Source organism: Neopsephotus bourkii, unplaced genomic scaffold (genome assembly GCF_033783945.1).
Source record: "Neopsephotus bourkii isolate Nb327-2 ecotype Australia unplaced genomic scaffold, CSIRO-AGI_Nbou_v1 NB_1574, whole genome shotgun sequence".
NCBI lineage: Eukaryota > Metazoa > Chordata > Aves > Psittaciformes > Psittacidae > Neopsephotus > Neopsephotus bourkii.
Genome location: NW_026902050.1, coordinates 1608739 through 1634368, shown reverse-complemented (window position 1 = coordinate 1634368; position 25630 = coordinate 1608739). Strand labels below are relative to the sequence as shown.

The following is a 25630-nucleotide window of genomic DNA, read 5'->3' as shown; positions in this document are numbered from 1 at the left end:
GCTTTTCATACTCCCCTGTGTTTTTTCTTTGCTTTAACAATGTCTTATTTTTTATTCTCATTGTAGAGCTCTTTTTGATTATGACAAGACTAAAGACAGCGGTCTTCCCAGTCAAGGACTGAATTTCAAATTTGGCGATATTCTCCATGTCATTAATGCTTCTGATGATGAATGGTGGCAAGCACGGCAGGTAACTCCGGATGGAGAAAGTGATGAGATTGGAGTTATCCCTAGCAAACGCAGGTATGTCATGTTTTGTTACTTTGGGTTATCTACTATTAAACATCTGATATGATTAATGCATATATTGCATATACTTTGCTCTTCATTGTAAATCCTGTACACCTAAGCCACTAATTTGTTGGGTTTACTTGGTTTTAAATACTGTGTAGTGAGATTCTGGGTAACTTAACGAGAAATTTGTTAAAATCCCATTTAGTTTTAGAAGTTGCATTCTGAAGTTGATAAAGGTGTTCCAAGTCCCATTTCTTTGTTCTCCCTGTAAGGAAGGTATGGGCTTAATGACATTACATGTGGGTTTAATAACATTGCACCATTTATGGATAAAAAGGTGCAAAGTTAATTTTATTCAAATCATGAAGCTGTCATGAATTCTTTCTACACAGAACCCAGAAAACTGTTAAATCTTTCTTTGTTGTCAGAATAAATGGGATGAGGTGTTTGTTAGTGTGATAGAAACCCAAATGAGAAATTAGGTGCTCTGAATCTTAATATCTGCTGTTGACTCAAAATTGAGGCTGTTCATTTACTGTGTCATGCTTTCTCTTTGCACCCTCTGGGTTTATTGAATCTATATAATCACAAAATACTCCAATACCGTCACAGCTCATTACTTGAGAAATAATATATTACTTTTCCAGTGCAGTTTTCCATTAGTATGCTTCCATTTTCTGGTGTCATCAGCAATAAAAATCTATCCTACAAAAGGTACACCAGTATGCTTGCATTGTAACAAGTAGTAACTTGAAGTTCTGGAATGTTGCTGATTTACCATTTTTGTATATGCTTTTTGTGGTAGGGTTGAGAAAAAAGAACGCGCCCGTTTAAAGACAGTGAAATTCAATTCCAAAACAAGAGGAGATAAAGGGGTGAGTTAATGAAGCACTAATTACACCTGGAATTGTGAATGGTAACCTTTTTCAATGGATTATCTATGCAGGCTCAGTCTCAGATTTTAGTGAAAAGATGAAATTCTGTCAAATAGAAAAATAAAACAATTCTGAGCACCAAAGCTAACTTTAATTGCCAGAACAGTGTGAATTGTTTAAAGAATTAGCTTATAAATATATATTCTCATTAATACGATAAGGTAATAGGAGTTGTAGATATTAATCATGTATTGAATAGTGCCATTACTAACAGCTCTGCAAGTGCTGTTTATAAAGCAGTTTAGTCCTTTAGTATGGTAGCATGGACTGTATTCCAGGACTCCCTTTTTGTGGGAAGGAGCTTACTACCAATTTTCAGGAAATGTTTTTTTCATTAAGGTATTTATAAATGCATCTAAAAGACAAGCAAGTAAAGCTGGACAGGGTCCCTATGACGAAATGAGGTTTTGCAATGTACACAGTAGGGAGACAGCATAAATTAACTTCTGTTTTACAATCATGGATGTAGAAGCTTTAAGGAATTTCATGCAAGGGTATAGGCCAACAAAAACTCAAGGCTAGTGCCATTGCTGCCCAGAACCAGGCTCCATCTCACAGCTGTTTTTTCTCACCGCTTCTCTCTATTGGCATGAATACCTGTGTGATGACTGGGCTTGAATCATACAAAGTGGCCACTGTAGATGAAAAATAACTCAATCCAAAAGAAATCCAGGTTTTCAGTTTAGTCAGTCCCTTGGTGCAATTCGCTGCGCAATATGCAATCCCTGTCCCAGTACCCATGATGGGAATGAGCGGTGAGAAAGCAGCATAGCTACTTAAGTACCAATAGGAATGTTTGTAGCCAAAATTACAGCAATTTCATAATGGTACAGCAGCCAAATTTTTTTTTATTACTTTGAGGGTGAGGCTTTTCTGCAATATTTTGGTTGTTTTGACATGCGAGAAAACAATTTCACAACCTCACAATTTCTACCAATAGTGTATAACTAGTAATTTCAGGACTTAGGTATATGCATTTTAGATGTAAGAGCTTTCTAAAGTAATAATATACTGTCATTTTTAAAAATCTGAAACATGCTCTAAGCTTCTGAGGAAGCTATTTCTTAAATAGTTGTTATTGTTTTAATAGCATTAATGCTGTAGCGTAAGTCAGTCATTATTGTAAAGTCCAAAGATTCCTTTTAGTCATTTATTTCAGTTACATTTTCATTACTTCAGAAATCACATCTATAAAATACTAAAGCTTCAGTACCTCATCATGATAGCGTAGGACTTTTAAGACTGTCCAATCTGTACGTACGTCCCTCTGCTAAATGGCAAAGGTTTCAGTTTAGTTTATTAATGAAGTAAATGTCATGCTGTTTTCTGTAAGCTTTTTTTTAAAAAAGAAATCAACATCTAGTTATTTTCTGATGGACAATTACAGTACTGCTTTGAGGGTTCAGTGAATTATTTGCAGGTTTTTTCTGTTTTGGTGCACTTATATTTTGGTATTGGGATAGTGTTATCACCTTGTAACTTTTAATCCGATCATTTTTATAATTTGAGCTCGCTTTTTAGAGGTAAAACAAAACAAACAAACAAAAGCTTAAATATTTCAGATAATTTTAATTACATGAAGTAATTTTTCAAGTGTTACCATGTTCTTTGAAAGATAATTGCATGGTTTTGTAGTGTCTACAAATAAACTGGAAACAATTAGCTTAATTAACAATGTATTTGAAGCACCATTTTGACAATAGCAGAGTTAGTGCACAGCCGCTGTGTGCTAGCATAGCACCAAAGATATGCATGGAATACTGAGTGGAAAAGCAACTACGCTTGCCATTGATAGAGAACTGCAGTTCCTTTTCTTTAGTAACATTTCATTTTGCAAACACGCTTACACTATTCACAATCTTTTGCTTCAGCTGTAAATGTTTTAGCATCGTGGTTTCTTCTTACGGTATTCTTTCTGTATTTGTCATGATGATATTTTTTCCAATAAGTTGTCTGCACTATACATGTCCTTCTGGACTGTGTCCTTTCCTGTGTCTGTATATGATAATACTTCATGGGCAGGATGAAGTACCAACTTCATACAATTACTCAATATTTCTACATCAAAACTTTAAAGAATAACCATAGTGACGGCAAACATTAAAATCCATGTTCCTTTCATTCTGAGGAAAGCTAAAAAAGTTGGAGCAGAAATGATTAAATTTTTCATGTTTGTTTCTTTCATATACACATCTCACTTTCTGTGCTGCTTCTGTTTTAATATGTTGTTGCTTACGATGCCTCTTTATAATTTGCAGTGGGCTAATGAAAAATTTAATACGATTACTATGCATTTTCAACTAATAAGCAATTCTCTCTAGCTTTTTATAATCGTAGTATCTTTTAAAAATAATCTTTTGGCTAATCTTTTATGCAAAATCATTATAATATTAGTTTGGGTTTTTTTTTTTTGGCAATGGAACTGACTCTGACCATTATACATGCAGTATATAAAATTTAATATTAGTTCAGTAAGATTTACTGAATACTGAACAAAATTAAATTAATTGTGGTTATGAAATACTTTCAAAACTAAAATGAAGAGCATGATTATGTTTTATGAAGTACAGTAAATCAGCCACTCCTTTTATTTTACCTATACAAATAGCAGAGTTTCACAACCTCAGTTAAATTGCACCGTTTTAGCTTTGTTACATTTATTTCCCCTGTTCTTTTGCTCAAACTGAGGGACTTGTCCGAGTGGAACAATTACACAGCTGTGGGACTTCCACTTTTTTAAATTCGTGTTACAGTATTTTGCAGTATACTCAGCAAAGATCTCCTCTAGGCACATATTTCTTTGTTGCCCTTGTTCTGTAGATTATATTAACCTTTCTGGTTGTGAGAAGTCAATTGCAATGATTTGTTGACTTCAGATTAAGAAGGTCAGAAGGACTTTAACCTAAAACCTCATCCATGCCAACTGTGATTCCTGCAAGCATATGATTGGCTCAAATCCAGTTCTTTTGTCCATATGTCAGGTTGATAATTCACCAATTCTTACAGTGGAATGGCAGTTCTGGTTGAACACAGATGCCAGCCAATTAAAGGTTTTACAGACTTCCTACTTAACACAGTATTGCTATTTCCAGAGCTCAGTGTCACTGTGTTCCCATGGTACCATGTCCCTCTTTAACACCTGGTAATCTTAAGTAATAAAAAAAACAACAGCAACCCCACCCCCCCAAAATAAATCCAACCAAAACCCCACCCCCAGTGGTAATGAAGATATTCCTGGATGTTTCAGTATCTGGTACTGCCAGGCAAGTTTGTATTAAGACAGATGGCAAGAAGGATCGTCAATACTGTAGCAGGATGCAGCTTTTGTGTTGCACTATAGGCCTTCTCTTTAGGAAGGCCAAGTACTAGTTTTGTAACTGCACCAAAGAAGGTGGCCAACTGTTTGTCCTATTTGACCCCTAGTTGTTACTATATTTCATTCCATACTTAGTGCTGGTAGAAAAGATAATGTACCTTTTGCAACTGTATTGCGTATAATACAGGAAGATAAGCTGGCAGACGATTACTTGAAAATTAACGTGCTCCAAATTTTAGAAATAGCTGTGAATAGTCTTTCATGTATGAATTTAAAATACACATTTTTTTTTAAAGTAGCTTTTTAAAAATCCATTCTGTGGAAGTTTTAGCACTTCCTGCTGCACATGGGCTCTTCTTGGCTTAGAAATCAGCAGCCCCCCTGCAGCAGTAGGGTCTCAACATCAAGTTTTGGGCATTTTACTTTTTTCTGTTACTTTCCCTAATAGAGTTTCTGCAACCCAAATGACAAAAACATGGTAGATTTTCATGTCTTGGCAAAACTGGTCAGATGATTCATGCCTAAAGATGAAAAGAAATTTTAGCTGGCTCCACGTAAGCTGTATTGTAGTGCAGGGCATAACTGCAATAAAAAATTTACTGATTTATTTGTACATGGAGCTTCTTTATTGTTGTAGAACAGTAAATTAAAGGTGCTGTATTCACATAATGTCTTGAGCAGAAGATACGGCAGATGCTACTAAATTCTGTGTTAATTATACCCGTAGACATATTTGTACATGAATGAAAATACATTGATGCTCCCCATCACTTATACACAAGGAGCACAGTAATAGTTTATATGTTCAGATGGGTGGGTATGTGCATGTATATGTAGGTAACTCTAGAAATTATTGTAGCAACTGAGATGCAGAAATTCTTCAACAATGCAAGCAGCTAATGTCAAGAGTTGTTGAACATAAGCCTTGGATATACATTTTTTCATGTGTTGTTTCTCTATAAATGCTATAATTGCCACAGGGGGGAAAAAAAGGAAATCAGTTTATGTCATTTGGAAGTTAATCTTGGTATCGGGATGCAGACTTATGTAGAGCAAAATAATTTCTTTCATTGAACTTGCAATGAATCACGATTGTGAAAGATTGCAACAAATATAGGTTTGTTTTGGTTGTTCCATTTGGATTTTTTTCTTATTGTTTGGATACTTTAGTTAGGCACATTTCTATTTTTCCTGTTTTCCTATTTTATTGTTATTTAGTTTTATCATAAGAACATTCAGTACAGTGCCAGCTTTTAGCTTCCATTGTCTTTTTGTCATTTAGCAGTTGTCACCAGAGTATTTACAGTTTCACTTTTGCAAGTGGGTAACACTGGCAGATGCTTCTGGTGTGCTATTACGATGTCAGCTGTTTGCAAAAGCTTGTTTAAAGCCTCAGCATTTATTTTTTTCTTTTAAAATACTGTAGTCTCTATAGTAGATAGTATCAGTGATTTCATTGACTTTGAATTCGTTATGGTTTGGCCATCTTCTAGCAGTCTAGTTTTTTCACATCTTTTTACACTCCCAGGAAGCCTACATTTGTGAAATACGGGTCAGGCCATGGAGGATGAACCAGCCTGCCAGTTCTCTCAGTACATGTGAAGCATATTAAGTAGGGAGGGTGTGAGCAAAGCCATGATCCCAATCTCTATTTTTAATGAACTGAGAATATAGTGTTAAACTAAATATGCACTGCATAATGTGGTTATAGGAGTCAGCTTCCACAAAGCTGCTGGTCTGGGCCTTTGTTCACACAGACATTAGACATCCTTTGTTTTGCCCCTCCTTCTCTTCTTCAGCAGTCATTCAATGACAAGCGTAAAAAGAACCTCTTTTCCCGAAAATTTCCCTTCTACAAGAACAAGGACCAGAGTGAGCAGGAAACCAGTGATATTGACCGTAAGTATGTGGCATCCGATGGAGAGTGAAGCACACGTAGAAGGGCCTGCTAGCTTGCAGTAGGGTGTTACTATGGAGACAGTTTCATGAGCTGCAACAGGCTAATGGAGCTTGAGATGCCAATGACAAACCAATCTACAAAATCAATACAGCTGCTTGTTTGCTGCTGAAGTAAAATTTAACCCAGGAGCATCCCATTCTGGAATAAAATGGGTAATACATTGAGTGACAGTACGTACATAACTGGAGGAGACAGCAGCCTTCCAGCGCTGTCGGTGATGGTTCCTTGTTCTGACTTGGAGGAGAGGGCACAGCAGTGATGAAAGTATAATGGAGCATACCAGCTTCTTGAATCAGTCCCTTTAGACTGGTTTCTTCAAAGTCATTAATTCTAATTTGGTTTTCCTAATGAAGAGAGTTTACTTTGATTTTCATCACTGTTGCCAGCACTAAAAAAGTATCTTCTCCAAAAGCAGTTGCATAAGTTTGCTAATGCAGACCAAGTCTGCTGCAAACTGTGTTTCTGTGCCATTTGCATCACTGATTATGTGCCAGTCAGGTCAAATCCTAGAGACTTATCTTCCCCTGTGATGTTCTTGGAACTGTCTCCTGTCGTAGCGCCAATTTTATAAATTACTGACAATTATTTTCTTTGTGATTGTCTTTTTATTGCTTGCCCTCTGGGGACTACTCTGCAGGAGGTCCCTGACGACATGGGATCAAAAGGCCTGAGTAAGTGATCAAAATACTCCCAAGTTATTTTAACCTCCGTCTGAAAAATTACTACTATTTTTTTTTAACAGATCTCTCTGAGACTGGTGTTCTACTGGCATAAGGAGGCTGACTTTAAAAGTGTTGCGTAAACTTTTTCTGATTCGTAATGTTTTGGGGTTTTTTGCTTTCAGGAACATATTACTTTGTGACTGTCACATTTTATATTTTTGTTGTTGTTGTTCAGAAGCTTACCAGCACACATTTGTTTGTCCTTAACAGTACTGTGTTTTTAAACTTGATGATTATTTTCTTTGTTACATTTACCTTGTTTTTGCATTTTTATTTATTTTAAAGTAACTTACAGATTTTTACAGTAGTAGTACAACAATTCCTGTAATACTTTAACTAGTTACAGTTTTCACTCTTCTCTCTAGGTGACTGATTTCTACATCAGCTACTTAAAACAAACAAACTGCTTAACAAATGCCATGAGAATTTTTCTGTCCTATTTGACCTCTTACGATGCTTTTGGACCAGGTAGAGGGGGAGCTGATAGAGGAGACACATTTGTTGCGTTTCTTGCAGAAATGTTAACTGCTTGAACAGTAGGATTCAAAGCTTGAGGAGTAATCCTAACAGATATGTTGGTCTACACAGATACCACCACTTTACATGACAAATAATGACAAATAAAATGACAAAAAAATTTAAAAAGTCAAAAGCTTGCTTTCAACACATACGTTCTGATACATTTATAGAATAGCAAAATTAGTCACTAAAGATCTGTGACTAAAGGTCATTGAGAAGAACACTTCTTCCCAGCGCATAACTGTTATGCATAGTGTTCCTGAAATTACATGCGAGAAGCAGTGTACTTCTATAGTTTGTCTTAATCATTAAATAAAAATTCTAGTAGCTATAATATTAATCTTCCATTTCTGAAATGGCTGCTTTCAAGGAAATTCTCAGTCTAGATTGGAAGACCTTAGCAACCTTTATGGCCTTATTGTTTACAGCAGATCATAAGCAGCTTTTATGGCTGTATGATAATACCTAGTTTAAACTGTGTAATATGCTACAGGAATGTCAGTAGGTGATTTTGTTATAAAAACAAATGGATTCTAGTCTGTTTTTCAGCACAGTCAGACTTTTTGAAACTGCCTTTACCCCACTTAATGCAAGCTGTGTTACATGGGCTCTGCAAGACTGCTGTTCTTGAAGGCATTTTTGGCTTTATATTTTTACCAGTTCTGACCATTATCAGACTATCACAACCTTGTATTCTCAATTGACAGTGTCTCCCTTTCATGTTCAGTCAAGAGTCTTTTAAGCATCACAGTTTACCTCTTCCATGCCAATGTGGACGTTGTTTTTTCAAGACAAGAAAATTGAATGGAGGTAGATCCAAATTTAGTACTCACAAACAGGTCAACTAGTTGACCAGTCAGAAAACCTGACTGGTTTTTCTGCACAGAAATGAAATGAGGGAGTTCAGTCTAGCCAGAGATTTGTGATTTAAAGAAATCAGTTTACTTGATCCAAAAACATTTCAAAAGGTTAATTAATTTACATATGATGACTAACATTTAAAAATGTTTATTAATCATTAGAAGCATACTTGCTTCATTAACTGTATTCCTACCTCCTGAGTCCTCTTGCTTCTTTCTCTTAAGTCTTGTAGGGGAGGAACCACACTGAATTTAATGTATTATAAAGGCTCCTCATGACAACAGTATGTATTATCACATGTATTACCACATGCAGACAGGTACATAATTTCAGATTAATTGTATTTAATTTGTACAGGTCAAACACAAGCTTCTTTATGCAGTCTTAGCCTGTGAATGTTACTTGTTTTCCCTACAAATAGACACACTCATTGGGTGGCATGAAAAAGGGTTCTTTATGATAAAGTTCAGCAATGTCAGAGTTCATATTTGTTCACCCAATTTATAGAATTTTCAAGTAAAGGAATAGATTGATACCTGAAATTCTTCAGTTGCATTAATTTTGATCATAAACATATTTAACACAGTTACATAGCTTAAAAAAGTAAATCTGAACCTTGTAGCTACTGAAGTGTTTAGATTGTTACACAAAAGGCATGAAATTAATGTAGAGTCCAGAATAAAAGTTGGGAGCTTTTGAAAACTACAGCATTGGTGGAGGAAGAAAAAAATCTTAATTTTGCATTGCACTTCAAGTAAGATACTTAATATAGCATAGAAAAGTGCCTATTATTGAAGGTAATACACCATATTTACTGCAATGTAATACAGTATTTTCTGATACAAGACTCTTAATGTAATCAATAAATTGCATAAAAGTTGAAATGCATAACCCCATAATTCACAATAGAATTCATCTTGAAGTGAAAACCTAAAAATGGCAGGGTTAGATAGGAACTATGCATTAGTGTGCTTTTTTGTAATCTTATTTTGATGTGCTATTTAATGTTTCTCTTTTTTATTAACATCAGTTCCTTTCATATGAAATTAAGCTTGATCCTGACAGCTATGAGAAGTACCTTAAAACTTTTATATGCGATATGTATCGATTTCAGCATTTTGATGTCAGTATTGTCTTTCATCTGGATTATTTTGTGTCAGTTTGCTTTCTTTTGGACCCATGCCATTAGTGTATGTTCCTTATTTTTTTTTCCATTGTGTTGCAATTTCAGAGCATGTAACCTCTAATGCCAGCGATAGTGAAAGTAGTTACCGTAAGTGTTTTTAAGTTTTTTATTTATTTAGAACCTTTGTTTAGTACTTCTTTCTTTGGTTTTGTTTGTTTGTCTTGTCTGGGTATTTACATGTTATATAGAACTTCCAGGTCACCTTCAGGTGAAACCCATATTCATGTATTTGGTGGAGAACTGCAAATTGTGCTTTTTGTTTTTTTAAAAAACTGGCTAGAGAGCATCATTGCAAACCTCCTTTATAGATAATCTTATTGCAATCTATGGTTTTCTTAATTCAGCTTAATTTGAACCTGTTGCTGGTTTTTTTTAGAAGTTTTGTGAGCTATCTAGACCTATTAAAACCTAAATGTAAATTTAATGCTAACAAACATATTTAGTTGAGCTTAATACTGGAAGTGTAACTAAAATGTAATCTGCTAAATAGAGCAATAACTACACTTTTTCACAACAGATAGTTCTAATGTATTTATGCTTCTAATGAAAGTAAAGATAAGCAAACATGTATTTACCATTGCTTTCAGCTTTCACTTAACTATTTTGTCAAGTGTGGGTGCTTAGTATGAACTGTCTTCAAAGCATACGATACACATTCAGTGCTGGAGTCAGTTATGATAAATCAGCATGCTAGGCACACATGCACATTCTCTCAAGACATCACATATTTCAAATACTAGACTGAGTTAGCTTTTTTTATTAGCCCAAGCTACAGCGGTACTACGTGTTAACAGTTGGTCATGATGCATCACAATGCTGCTCTACAGTGAATGTCTTAAAACAGAGCCAGAACTTCAATTCCACTGGTTGTTTCCAGAGAATGTCTCCTTAGTAAGGTGCACTGTCCAGACCTGGAACCCATGATAGAGCAGAGCAGGAAGGTGAAAAAGTTGAGGATTTGAAGAGGAATATGAGAAAAAGGAACAACAGGAGTCTTGCAGTGTGACACTGATGGCTTAATGAGCAGCTGCTAGTTGCCTGCTGAAACTATGTGAATGCTTCAGAAGCATATGGTTTATGTTAGGGTGATAAGGAAGGGCATTCGTTAGCAGATATATTTGTTTGGAAGCTGTGGGTCTTCTCAGAGGTGATGATCCACATTTTTTCTTCCAGATGATGGCAGTCAAGGGAAGAATTGATATATGTATATAAAATGCTAACAGTGCTGTCGACTGTAATGGAAAAGAAACCATTTGGGGGAGGCATTTGTGTTCCCTGAGAATAACATAAAATTGAACATGTATGGAAGTTGCCTTTGATAAACTTACACATTTTAACCATTTTTAATGACATGCCATTAAAACTATCTAACCATGGCTCTTTCTTCCTAAGTTTGCTGCTTTCCTCTCTTCCCTTCTTTTTCTCAAAGCTTGCTTTATTTTTGTTTAAAGCTCGTGGTTGATACTGCTAGTTAGTTTTTCACTCCCTTGTTGTTTGGGAAGCCCTGATTTTATTATGAATGTCATGGATTTGCTTATTTATGTGTGTAATTGCAAGCACTTTTCATTAAAATATATTTTTTTAATTTCTTCTTACTGCTGTCTAATATGAAAGTTATCTTGATTACAGATGAGTACGGTTGTTCAAAAGGTTCATTCTATTAATACTCATTTTTTCCAAAGTATTAAAAAGCAGTGACAATATATACTTTTTGCCCTCAATCAGGGGATGCTTTTTACTTGTTATTAGCTCTTTAGTAGTTTGCCTAAGTAATTTTTGACTATATAACAGTGTGACTTCTCCAAAGAAATATCTAATTATGTGTGAGCTGGATCTTTCACAGTTGACTTTATAGCTGGTGATTCCCTATTTCTCTCCCTAGCCTAAAAGGGGTTCTGAAAGTATATACTGTCCTAAAATCCATTTGCATGAGTTACTTTTTGAGATACTATAATACGCAGGTTGCATGTTTTTGTGTCTGTTCCTCACTTGCAGTAATTTAAAAAATGTTCATTCATATATTGCTGTAGTACAGTTTGAATGCAATTTATTGCAAATAAGAGAAATATTTGTCTTAATGGTAATTTTTTGATTTAAAAGATCAATGATACTTGCTATGAAATAAAGACTAGATATATAGAAGCAATATATGAATTTATACAAACCTTCATCTGCCATCTGTTTCTATACAACTGTGGTACAGCATTGGTATGTTCCTTGGCCCGTTATGAGAATGGCTTATAAACTCCAAAGAATGTTCCAAAATTATACAAGTGAGTTATCAAAGGACTGTATTTTGATCAAAGTTCATAGTAATGTCGTGCAATCTGAGCTTCTGTTTTCAGAATTATAAATTCTCTGCTGTCATAGAGTTTTAGTGATTTCAGTGCATAAAATCTTACTTGGACGTACCTTGTTAGACTAGAAATAATCTTTTAGAGAGATGGCAACTGTGGTATATTTCAGATGCTTTCACTAACATTTTAAAAGCCTGCAGCTGTTGAAGGTCAAAATTCAGTTACTTTAGTTTCATTCACTGCTGATGTGCTTTCTGGAGCTGAGAACAGCACAAAGCATTCTTTGTTTCCAACTTCATCTTTAAAACTTCATTAATAAAATAACTGTTATTTAGTATATACAGTCATAATTTTTGGTAGAATTTAGAGTGGTTGAGGATGTTTATATAAATACCACTTCATGAGAAAGTTAATGGAAGATATGTACACTGGGACGAACATGGTCATCAGCCCTGCATAAATACAAGAAAAATATTATTTTAAATGGTGGCTTCAAAGTGTGGAGAATGTTGATGATGAAGGTGGCACTGCCTATAGCAGTGAGTGCATGCATGCATTTCATTAGGGGAACGTGTATACGAGCATTGCAATAATGCTTTAAAATCCTTTCTGTGCTTGATGTCAGTTCACCATGCTAACAGAAACCAGGCAATTATTTATACTGTATGTGTCTTATGCTTTAAAATTTTGTGTTGGCTTATCTTTGTGATTTTTATAAATCATTGCTCTTGAAAAGTGTGCTTCATCAATATCATTGTAATGCATATTACTAAGGAATGACTGTATCATTATAGTTCATTAAATGACTCAATTTAAATGTGTTGGTTTAGAAAAAAAAATAGATAGATATGTCTTTGCATTTACATTGTAGGTGGCCAGGAGGAATATGTCTTGTCATATGAACCAGTCAATCAACAAGAAGGTTTGTAGATCTTACTCATTATAAAATATCATCTGAATTATCAGAACACTTCATGTGCCCTTATGTTCTGAGCACCATGGCAAACTTCATTGTTTAGAGCTTGTTACCCTTATTCACATAAATGAAGTACAAAGGCATAAATTATTAGATGGAATTGCTAAATTGTTTTGCACAAAACAAAACAGAACAAAAGGTCTGCTACTTAAAATAACTTATGCATGGTTTACATTGCAAGGAAAATATGGTGCGTTTAACAATTCTGTTAGAGTGAACCTCAGGAATCATAGAATCGGTCAGGTTGGAAAAGACCATTAAGATCTTCAAATACAACCGTTACCGCGGCACTGCCAAGGCCACCACTAAGCCATTGCACTGAGGGCCTTGTCTACACGGCGTGTGAACATGTCCAGGGACGGTGACTCCACCACTTCCCTGGGCAGCCTTTCCAATGCCTGAGCACCCTTTGGAAAAGGAATTGTTCCTCATCTCCATCTAAACCTCCACGGTGCAGCTTGAGGCCGTTTCCTCTTGTCCTGTCCCTTGTTCCTTGGGAGCAGAGACCAGCCCTTTCCTGGCTCCATCCTGCTGTCAGGCAGTTGTAAGGAGCGATAAGGTACCCCCTGAGCCTTCTCTTCTCCAAATTGTAGTTTTCTTATGTTTCTCACACTTGCATTTAAAACAAAATGCTTTTCACTGATTTCCACTGGGATGCTATCATTCCTTTGGTCTTGATCTTGCTTCACTGTGTATAATAGATACAGAATTTTTAATGTTCCCTTTCACCACAGGTACCAACAGTTGATTTACGTTCTCTGATACATAGCTTATGTATTTGTAAATTAATCTGTAAAAGGGATGTTCTTTGGGGATCCTTGATGTCTATTAGCTAACAAATAAGGTGGCAGTCAAACAAAATATACATAATATATTTACATGACTTATGGATGTCAAGATTTCACTTTTGGTTTTGTGCAGGGAGTGGCACAGCCCAGTTTCTTCTAATAGCATTACAAAACATGCACGCCTACATAGACTTTCCACTCCAACTTGTTAATCATGGTATATGGGTTCCATTTCGTCAGTAAGCTTCCAAGAGTAGCAAAATTTGTTATACAAGACAAACACAAATTGCATTATTTCTATCATATAATTTGTAATAATCGTAGGCTCCAAATAAAACCATGGATGAGAAATGCACAAATTAAGACCATGCTAGAAATGGGGAAATGGTAGGCTTTCTTTGATGTGCTAAGTAAGTTCTACCTCATCTAGGGAACCAGAGGTTTGTTGCCTCCAGATGAGCAGCTGCCGAATCTGTGTAAGTGCACACACCAGAGGAGCTCACAAAATGAGAAACATCTTTTCAGCTGGCATTAACTTCCCAGATTTGGATAATTACTGATTTAGTGAGAACAATAGAAATATCAAGTGAATTAAGGTTAAAGAGACGGGATGTGAATGAGACTTTGCACAAGCTGATGCTTTAGTAACTGTCATATTGTAAAACTCAAGGTTTTAGAGAATGAACTGCTTTGGCATTTACATACATGACTGTAATTCCCTTTGAGTGTAACACATTGTATGGGAAGGCCATAAAAGAGCTAGCACCTCATTCCTCTGCTTAGGAACAGTAATACATTCCCTGCATATGTTTATCTACATTTGTCTAATAATTCAGTTGCACAGTAATTTATTTTGTTTTTTTTTTTTCCCCAAGAAGCCCAAAGGAATAAAGAACTGTAATAACCAAAATAGATTTAAAGGTGCTCGGACTTGAGATACTTGTGGGCTGCCCTTAACCTTTAAGTAAAGATTTTTGTTGTTAAATGAATAGGTCAACAGTTCCTGGATTCAGGACATTCCTTTTATGATTAATACCCTGGAAAGGAGATAGTTCTCAGACTTAAATTAAAAGTATTTTAAAAGACTATTTAATTTGGATTTATCTGTGTAGTAAAGACATATTGAACCTAAAAGTAAAGACAATTTGAAGCTAAAAGTAAAATTTATGAAATGGTAATTAATATGCTAATACTAAGATAGTCAGACATTATTTTCTTCATGATTCTTGAAGTTTAATTGGGTGTTTTCTGCTTAAGGTTAATTTCCAAAAGCCCTTTATAACTTCATAAAAAATAAAGCTGCTTAAAAAAATGCTACACTTCAGTTTATAGGGATGTTAATATAGTTAGTAAAGCTATATATAGTTGAGTCTTTTCATATATGATTATATAATTGTGGACTTAGAGGAAAAGAAGCTTCTCCCAACACAGAACTAGAATTTAATGAATTCTGCTGCTGCTTAAGTGCCTCTTTAAATTGAAGAGATTTTCAGACTTCCCCCTTTTGCTTTTTCCTTTAGAATGAGGGATTCTACTTTTTTTTTTTTTTTTTTTTTTTAAACCAAGACTTCATAATGTAAGATTTCAGTCACCCAGGATAGTTGTTCAAGAGTGAAGGCATAACATCATACTGTATTAGTTGGTTTACATTCTTCAACATGTTTTTCCTCTCTTTAAGAGTGCATATTCTTTTAGGTATTATAATCATTAATATGTGATAAAGATTACTTTTCTGAACTCTGAAAGTTAGCAAACATACTGAAATGTACCTAATGTTATTCCTTTAATAGTCAGTTACACTCGACCTGTGATCGTTTTGGGACCCATGAAAGACAGAATAAATGATGATCTGATCTCAGAATTTCCAGACAAATTTGGCTCATGTGTTCCACGTAAGTCTCAGCAAATCTTAAAGCAGTTCTAAATTACTTTTTTTTTCCTGTTAATTTTCTTAAAAGGCATCCTCTGTATGTTGAGTTTAAAAAAAGTTAATGTATTGTCTAAACTTCACAAACCTACTGTGGTTGTCAGTCGTCTCTTTGCTTGTGAAAATTTTGTGGTATAAATGGAAGACTATTTTTGGTTATTTTACGGGGGAAAAAAAGTAACTTTTTTGGTTTGCTTTAAAAATCACTGGTTTATATTTAAAGATACTACTAGACCAAAGCGAGATTATGAGGTGGATGGACGTGATTACCATTTTGTCACTTCTCGAGAGCAAATGGAGAAGGATATTCAGGATCACAAATTTATTGAAGCTGGCCAGTACAATAATCATCTTTATGGAACAAGCGTCCAATCAGTGCGAGAAGTAGCAGAAAAGGTAAATCAGTGCCAGATACTTTCATTTACAGATGTGGTTATCTGACTGTGCTGACAGGGGAGAAGGGAACGGCAAGAAGCCATTAGGAGCATCCTGACTTTAAAAGGAATTTGTACAACACTAGAAACAAAGCACATTGTCACGAATGCGTTTTGCGAAATAATGAAGCTTTGTAATAATGAAAGCATCATGATTAAATTATGGAGAAAGAGCAACCATAGTTTGTGCACTCTTAATAAAAAGAGAATAGAGAAGGAATAATTTGAACTACAGGCTAATTAGCCTAGCTCACATACATAGATCATTAAATAATTCATAATAGTGATGCTGGTTTCAATTAATATGATGATCCATTTGATGCAGGCTTGTGCAAAAAAAAAAAAATCAAACTTGTAAAAATACTATTCTTTGTGCCATTCATGGATTTAGCTGGTAAAGGGGAAAAAAGTAAATTAAATTATCAGATTTTTTACATAACCACCACTGCATTATGGAGACTGAGCTTATTGTCTTTATCCTGACCAGATTTTACTTAACTGTTTATTGAAAAATCTAAATATTTCTAAATTCAAACCAAAGTTTTCTTGTGCTCTGAAAAATGTGGAAAGAGTGAAGTATATTTCTTTGAGTAAGATGCCTGTTTTAAGGAAAATTTTTGGTGAAAATTCTTTGCAAGTGTTCCATGTGAGGTTGATGAGTTGTCCACAGATCTGGTGCATTTACAGTAGACAATGTTATCTGATCTGTATGAGAGAAGAAATAGCTATTTTCTAGGTGGGAGCTCACAAGTGTGAGCACTTTCAGTATGGTCATGCAGGGGGTAAGTGTGGTTCACCTGTGAGAAACAGGAGTGTAGTTAGTCCTCTGGAAAACAGCTTAGGCCATTCTGGCCAAATGGCTGAGTATTGTTATTTCTGTCAATGTAATTTACTGGAATTGAAAACAGGGCAAATATGGTGAGATTCTGTAGTTCATGTGATGAAGTTTTCTTCTGCTGTCTTTCTCACTCTGGAATAGAACCTGGTCCCATGGTATATAGCAAGAAAAGTAAATAAAATAAATTGCAAAATTACTTAAGTAAATGAACAGTACTCTGTATGGGAGGCTGAACAAAGTTGTGAAACTATCATATGGGGTTCAATGATGAAACTATTTATTGAACAGCTTAAAAATTCTAAACTTGTCGGCAGTTGCTTTACCTGCTAGCACAAATACAGTCCTTCAGTTCCATCCTAGACCTGAAATTGACTCTGTTCTTCTGCTCATCTAGTGGGATTAGAAAGGTACAAAATGGATTTTAATCTTTTATAAACTAACATGAAGAATTAAGTACTACCAGATGTCTCCATGCTATTAAATCTCTTGCATAGGCACCATGGGATTTTTGGGTAGATGCGGCAATTTCTCTGTTCCAGCTTACATTATTTTTTCTGGGAAACAATGGCCTATTCTGCAGAACTTGACTTCAAAATCTTGACAGGGCTGTGAACTGGTCTGTCTGGGACTACTCCCTCCTTGTATTCCTTTCTGTCCCACTTAAGAGATAGTCTCTTCGGTGGCTCTTACTACTGGGATACAAAGGGCCATTTCCAAGTTTTCTATGATGTATTTAAGGGAAGATGCAACAGAAGTGACTGCTACTACCCCAAAAGTAGCAGAAGCAGTATTCTTGCAGTAGTTATAAATAGCTTTCATTTGCTCATGCTTCCAGCTGATCGCTCTCTCTAATTTTCATGCCTGTACGGAACACAGCTGAAGATGCCTTTTGATGATGTTCAGTTACTGTAAAGAGCACTTAGATGCTGTGCTGTGTTTCTCAATGAGATGCAGTGAAAGTAAGGAATTTAAAAAAAAAAAAAATTCAAAAAAAGTTTAAATACACTGTGCAAAGAGCAAAATAGCTTCCCTGGATGAAAACTAAGTAACTGTATCACAAATTACTTGTGTTTCTTGTCTTCCAATCTTCACATGAATAGTATTCTCATATTCTCTTCTTTGGAATTGCTAGCAGCTTGTAGATCTCTGTATCTGAGGCCACTGTTAATGAATGTTCAATATTGATTTGGAATAAACTGTCACAGTTATATTCTGTAAGGTCCAGCACAGGTATTATGCTCACATGCTTTGCCCAAAATACTTTAGCATCTGGCATCAATTGTTGGGCTGAACACAGCAAATACGAAGTGTCTTATTGCAAAAAGGAAAATGGACCAGACAATGCTCTTAATTCTCAGTTCCCAGAGCTTGTGCCATATTTAAAGAGAAACCATTTGAAATATGTGGACAGGCCAGCACGTGCAGTAAAATACTCTGCTAGAACATGCAAACAGCTTTCTTAAATGACACCAGTCAGCATCCAGATCTGTGAACTGGATCTGGGAAACAGCTGTCGTCAGTTGAAAGTGAGCAATATCTATATGGAAAGAACACTTCTATCCTCTTCAAAAATTCCTGAAGTAAAATTCTGTGGTTTTGTTGTGCAAGAGATCAAATGCAATTGATCCTAGTGATGTCTTCTGCCAGGAAGGAGAAACATGTCAGTCACTTCCTTGCTCTTCAACATGCTCTCCAGGAATGATCTCCCAGGAGTTCAGGAAGTGTGTTGTATGCTATAAGTAACCTTTGGGTTTATGGTGCTTGTGAGTCTCTTTCCTGGCTCACAGAATTCTGCCATTCATTTTTCTCCCGCTAAAGAAAAAGCTTTGCTGCTTTACTTGACTGACAGTCATTTTCTGTTCCTCTCTTCCCATCCCTTTCTGAAATGATAATATGCTGAATTACTCATGCTATTCAGAAAGGAAAGAAATAAAAATGCATGAGGTGGAAATGAGTATATCAGGCATGAGGGGAGCTGAGGAAAAGGAAGAGCCTTTGAGATTAGATATCCCAAAGAGCTGGAAAATCACTTATATGGGAGAGTAGAGGTGAAAAGCAGCCCTACTACATAGTCTTCCAACAGCCCAAGAAATGGTTAAGTTATATATGCTTCTCAAAAGGTGAAGGAATAATCAGCCCAGATAAATTGCATTCACCATCTCAAACCTGGTGTTGTACTGTGTGGTACCTGTGGGGGAGGAGCGTGCTTGTATTCATTTCCATCTAACGATTCTGATGATGGCATATTTCCTTGCGTCAGGGGTGGTTGCTCCTTTAGGTATGCCAGTTAAATCATCTGGCTTATCTCTAAAATGCATCTGTGACATGGCCACCTCCATAAAGAATCCTCTAATTATTAAAATGAATAATAATTTTGCTGGTGTGGTTGAAGTACAGCTGTTTCTCCAGATAATTCTGCATTGCTGATTGGGCTGATTCTCCAGCCTCTTGTGGGGAAAGGAAGGAAGGATGGTCAGGAACATCTCAAATGATGTATGATCTCAACAGAGAAGCATTGTGGGACTTTGTGCCATAGTGGTGAAATCATATTGATGCAAATGCTCTAATCCTTTTGGCTTCAGTGGAGACATGTTTGCTTAATTATTACAGTAGATATCTGTGACATAAACTGCTTAGTATCATTTTCCCTTCTCTCTCACTTTTTAGGGTAAACATTGCATTCTTGATGTTTCTGGTAATGCGATCAAAAGGTTGCAGATTGCTCAGCTATACCCAATCTCCATTTTTATTAAACCCAAAACAGTGGAAAATATCATGTGAGTAAAAGTGAAGTACCTTAGGCTCAATTGTTTGACACTGTCATTGTATTTAAAAAGCCAACTGCAAGTTATGTGAAAATAAATGTAATACTTGCATTTTGAATGATATTTAAGTTTCTGAGTTGCCTTTTTAGAGCCTTTTAAAGGGGGTTTCTAATCCAAGTTAAAGTGCTTGAGAACAGATGCCATCGTACTAAATTCCATCCAACATAGTATCAGAACAACTCATTCCTACTACAATCTTTGCTTAGTATCTCATTTAGGAGACTGCCTCTTTTTGAGGATAGTACTGTGACAACAGTTTAAAATTTTATTCTAAAAGGCTCCAAGTATTTAAATGTATAATGTTTTTATATGTATAATTTTATCAATTTCAGGGAAATGAATAAACGCTTAACGGAAGAGCAAGCCAGGAAGACATTTGAGCGAGCCATGAAACTGGAGCAAGAATTTACTGAACACTTCACAGGTGTGTTTTCCTTGGGACTGTTCCCCTTGCCAGAGTCGAGATTTTATTGCTTTCTGTAAAATAGTAATTGCCTCACTGCTGAGATAAGGCTGTACTTTGTTTTACGGATGATCTATAATAGTTTTGAGGCACAGAGCCATCTTAGTACCTCTACACTGATTTCAATTTGATAGATTAATTCAGTATATACAAAAATTTACTTGGAACTTAATTTATATTTTTAAAAACTCTGAGACTTTCTACTGTTTCCCTAGGTTACTGTAGTGCTGATGTTTGCTTTGTTGCTGTACTATATGCTTAAAGCTTTTTATTTGCAGAGCTGAGATTGCCCAGCAAAGCTCCTTGTAGAAAAGGATGAATTTCCCTCCTCCCCCTCCCCCTTTTTTTTTTAAATCAGGAAGATGATCAAAAATTATGGTAATTAATCTAGCCTCTGGAAATTAGGCGCTACAGTATTAATGGCACTTGGCAAATTGAATTAGTGTATGCTGTGTACGTAACTGTAACAGTTAGCTACAAGCACTCAAGCATGCCAGTTGTTTGCATTGTGGCTTGCAGTAAGGGAAGATAGATCAAGTCAGGATCTTCAGGAGGACAGAAATGAGCCTTCCCTATTCCTGTCCTAGAGACACTTGCTCATTTCCTTCTCTTTATGATCTATTGCAGGGTTTCAGTTTTTGCTGCCCCATTCACCTCGTTTCTGTGACATAGCACCTCTGTCCAGGTCCTTCTTCCACACCTTGTGTGGGCAGAGCTGCAAATGCCACAGTCTGCTCCACTTGGGCAGAGGCACAGGGAAGGAGTGGTGGCTTCACATGGGAGGAAGATAATGGAACCAGTAGACTCCCTCCCCTGGTCTTCCTGCTGCCTTATTCTCTCTGTTGTGTGCTACCCACACAGTGAAAAACTTGAGTCCATTCCTTTGCCTACCTCCATCTTTCTCTGCTGCCTTGCAGCTGTCAGTTTATCTCAATACTACATCTAGCTCTCCTACTCTTCTCATAGCGCTCTGTCTGCCTGCACCCAGAAATCTATGTGAGTCTCAACATACATTGTAAATTTTTCCTATTGTAGAGTCCCTTTCAAAATGACTGGCAAATATGTCAGGTTTTGTTGTTCAGGAAATGAGTTTATTTTCATAGTTATTACTCAGTAGCTGGTATTCTCCCAGGCTGTCTCAGGGCATTATATAGGACACTTTCAGGAAAATTTCAAGGATATAATTCAAGGTGTTTCAAACACCTGTAGGCATTTTTAAGTGCTCTAGTGCTCAGGATCATAAGTATAAGGCTTGTTGACAAAGCTAACAACAGTCAGACTTGCGTGTCCTTGATAATCCACTTCAGGACAGAAATCCTTTTCTGAATCTGTTTGGGATACTTGAAGACATTACAGATCCTACTTTCTACTTAGTTTGGAGGCTGCCAACCATATAAGTCAGGTGGTAAAACAGGATATGTGAGCATTCCCTAATCTGCTAAAAAACCCACATTGTGTGGGGCAACTGTAATCAACTTCATCAGCAGGTTAAGTTTAAACAACTTAAACTTTGTACTGAAGCACATGAAGAGTGCATCCATCTTCTGTTTGGAGGGTACTGAGCTTTGGAAGAGGTGTGGTTAAACACAGCTAGAGAGAAGTGAGATGCTAAAGCTTATGGCTGTTTGCATTGCAAAGTCATTTCTGAATCTTTCTAATGCACTGTAGTGCTGTGAACATTATACTTGACCTATAATAATTGAACAGCCTCTTCCTACAGGCACTATGACAGTGGGCTGCAGATGGGAAGAAAGTTTTTAAGAGATGGGAATGATGAGTAGGAATAAAACGGAAGTAATTAGCATGAAGGGAAAGCTTGGAAGCAGCAGTAACCCATGAATGCACAAAAGAGCAAATCTGGCCTACCTCAAAAATTATCTTTCATGCTGAACTTTTTTTCTTGGATTATTAGTACAAGGTGCTGATCCTGAAGTTACTATCTCATACTGGTTCCTTTTTCAGACTGAGGTATAGTAAGAACAGTTCAAACTTCATCGTCATTTTCAGCAGATGGTACTATACTCTGATATATCAGAACACATCCACATTGGCTTATTTCTAATTATTTTATATCCTTGGATAAAATATCTAACTTACACCATCTGAATATAAATTGCATGTTTAACTGTGTGAGGAAACTTATTGTCTATAAAACTTAAACTCTTTTAGCTGGGCAACAAACTCCATGAGTTCCTCCTCTTTTTGGACAAAAGCAAAGGCAGTGCTAGCAGGTAGAAATCCTAAGGTCAGCCAGCTTTGCTGTGAACCTTCAGGATGCAGCTGGGGAGTTCACCAGTCTCATCACACCAAGCCTGACTCAGTGTGACTGCATGAGGTCATAGCCCTGTACTGTCAGGTTGGAAACACACATGATGGTTAGACGAGAAAAAATACTGGAGGGTGCAGACTGACTCAGGGAAACAATAACGTGGTTAGGAAAAGAGGACAACCTCCTCAGTTGTATGTGTATGTTCGTAGCAATGTGAAAACCACTTCCTAACCCAAAGCCTCTGAGTGGGTGAGATCGTACTTTGTGTGTCCTGCAATGCCATCAATAATGTGCTTCACTCTAGCACAGAAACCAGACATCTCAGTGTGTGTCTGTTCCTTCAGTAATCTGAAGTCCTCTTGCCACTCAGATAAGAGAAGCTTGGCTTGGAACATCGTGGTTTCTGTATGGTGCTAGGAAGAATGATTGCTGATTGCCACATTATGTTTTGCAGCTATTGTCCAAGGAGACACACTGGAAGAAATCTACAACCAAGTGAAACAGAACATAGAGGAACAGTCTGGGCCTTACATCTGGGTTCCAGCAAAGGAAAAATTATGAAAACAGATTTTTATTTTCCATTTTCTAACTGACATCACCTACTACATCTGACAACTCTTAAGCCCTTCCAGTGGAGCCTGCCTCTAGTTCTTTCCAGCGTGGTTCATACCCTAACCATCACATTCTGCAGTTCCCATAATGCTTTACATTTGGTGTCTCTCTTAGTTTAAATAATTTGTATTATTGTGCTCTGTTGGTTTGCCATTTTTCAAACATGACAATGGAATGGCCTGACCAGCTATTAGTTTGGGGTGGGGGTGGGAGGGAATTGCTTGGTAAAATTCCTTAATGTTTAAGGGAAAGTAACTTTCAAAGATTTTTCAAAAAAGCTTTATAGACATTCTTTTAAAATTTCATAACAATTGAAGGAAAAGTTGTATTCAAGGAAGTTGTAAATCATTAGTAACTTTGCACGCTTAACTTTAATAGCATGGTTTGGTCAGGGCAATCAATTTCAGGTTTTATTTTCTGAGTTTAAAAATTCTATTCTCACAGTAATATTTTTTTTTTCCAGGCAGTTAGAGAGAAACTTTCAAATTTTGAGTTAACATTTTCATTAAGTCACTCAAGGGATATTCATTTTCATAATTTCATATGGATATTCTTAAAATCTATTTTTTCATTTTTTGCCAGTAAAATTGCTAGGGACAAAGATGTGTAATGTTTTTAATCTTCCTTGTGAAACACTATTTAAAGTGTCTTACAGAAATTGTTTATAGGTAATGGTCATCACACTTTTTCAGCCTAAAATATGTTTAGGTGCTAGGAAACCTTGTATTTTTCAGAGGACTGCCAAATTTCCATTGGCAGTAATACAGAAAACAGCTGCAGAGATGGTCATTAGGGCAATGAGAGAATGATTCATAGCTTAAAAATGTGTGTGTTCTTAGGGGTCAGATTTTAATGAATATTTTACCCACAATAACTGCCTATTTTGTTATAATAAATATATATATATTAAACTTTCTTTAACTAAACTCTGTAACTATGGGAATTATTTTCTTTACATAGTTGCGCACACGTATAAATATATATATATAAAATATATATTTTTCTTTTACCACCTACTCCTAGCTTTTTGTTTTGAATAAAATTACAAAGTAGAATTTACCTTCCTTAATTATGATAAATCAAACAGGCTCTGGTGGCTGGGCATAAAGCCCAGGGAGTATTAGTTAAAAGAAAAAAATACATGCAAGTTCTCCTCTTTTCTACGGAATTTCAGGTGTTTGTGTTCACCACCCCTCACAGCTCCCCCCTAACATGCATGTCTTAACCAAAGGGAGAATTTGGAGTCAACAGTACTTTTTATTTTTCTGTACATGTTCATCTCTGATTGCACAGGCACAAGATCCTCCTTTTACAATGCACAAGCTTCTGTGCCGAATGTCATAAATACGTTGTACCAAAACACAGAATACCCTCTGTAATGAAATTCTCTAATTCCCTTCTTATTTGGTACCTGCCATTGCTTGTTTGCAGCTGATGGTTTACAAGAGGGATGTACTTATGGCAGTCATGGGGCAGTCACACAACCAAATCAGCTTTGGTTTGTAACGAATTATCAACACTTATCCATTCCATTTGTTAGAAAGAGGAGAACAGCTAATAAACTTTATTGTACAATATATTTGTCAAGTGTGTTTTTAATCAAAGGAAATACAGGTGTTGTAGCATTTAAAATAATTGACTTGCACTGTAAGTGAAAATAATGTGTTAAAGGAACACTGGTGACCAGACTGGGGCTAATGAAGTTATTACATTAAAAGCTGATCTAAACTTGTGACACAAATATTGCTGGTGTTATGTGGAATGCTTATATGACTCACAGTGAGTGTAAGGTGCTGGCAAATAATTCTTGGTTTTCTAGATTTGTGAAGGTGTGTTGTCTTTCTGAGACTCCTGCTGATGGAAGTGCAGGTGTGTAAGATTGATGCAACTTTTGATAAATAATGTCATAAATTTTTAAAGGAGTTAAAAGTGACTCTTTGAAAGTGGCTGGTTATCTGAGGTGTAGAGTGAGACATCTTAAAACAGATCAACTTTAGAGTAAATAGAAGGATCTAAATCTCAGCTATCAAATCAGCAAACCATAAATCTCAGATCTCTATACTGTATACGGGGGGGCGTACCTTTCTCCCCTTCCCCCCCCCCCCCACCTTTTTAAACCCAGCAGAGTCCTGTTCATCTGAATAGATAAGTGAGGAATTACTTTTTCGCACATGGGGAATGCCTGAATAACTTTCACAGAACTTTTCTCCCAGGTTGTCACGTACTAGCCAGGTGTCATCAAATACTAGACTGAGACTGAAGTCCACAGTACTTGCAGTGTTACCATGCTGGCATGAGAATAAGTCTTGAATCAAGAAAGCCCAAAGGACTGGGGTATCTTCTTCACATTTTTGGTTTTCTTTCTTCCAGATGTTGCTTTTGAGCCCTGGCAGAAAAGTTGATACTGACAGCGCTGATGCTCCTAGTTGACTTGTTTTATCTTGTAATTTTTAGGATTTTGTGTTAAT

The 25630-nt window shown here is 36.2% G+C and overlaps 1 protein-coding gene across 32 annotated transcripts in view; it reads left to right on the top strand.

Moving 5' to 3' along the window:
* Positions 1-24739, top strand: part of DLG1 (discs large MAGUK scaffold protein 1) — a 169436-nt gene extending 144697 nt beyond the window's left edge. For 12 of the 32 annotated variants that reach the window (XM_061371452.1, XM_061371451.1, XM_061371442.1 and 9 more), the window contains 10 exons: positions 67-243; positions 1040-1109; positions 6285-6384; positions 9779-9820; positions 12902-12952; positions 15585-15686; positions 15945-16117; positions 19661-19770; positions 20151-20242; positions 23005-24739. In XM_061371452.1, coding sequence (XP_061227436.1) covers positions 67-243; positions 1040-1109; positions 6285-6384; positions 9779-9820; positions 12902-12952; positions 15585-15686; positions 15945-16117; positions 19661-19770; positions 20151-20242; positions 23005-23111 — 1024 coding nt within the window. In that variant the 3' untranslated portion in view covers positions 23112-24739. Of the gene's footprint in view, positions 1-66; positions 244-1039; positions 1110-6284; positions 6385-7082; positions 7117-9778; positions 9821-11347; positions 11384-12901; positions 12953-15584; positions 15687-15944; positions 16118-19660; positions 19771-20150; positions 20243-23004 lie in introns of all 32 variants that reach the window. The other 20 variants (XM_061371457.1, XM_061371448.1, XM_061371447.1 and 17 more) reach the window with 9 other exon arrangements.
* The last annotated feature ends 891 nt before the right edge of the window (positions 24740-25630 follow it).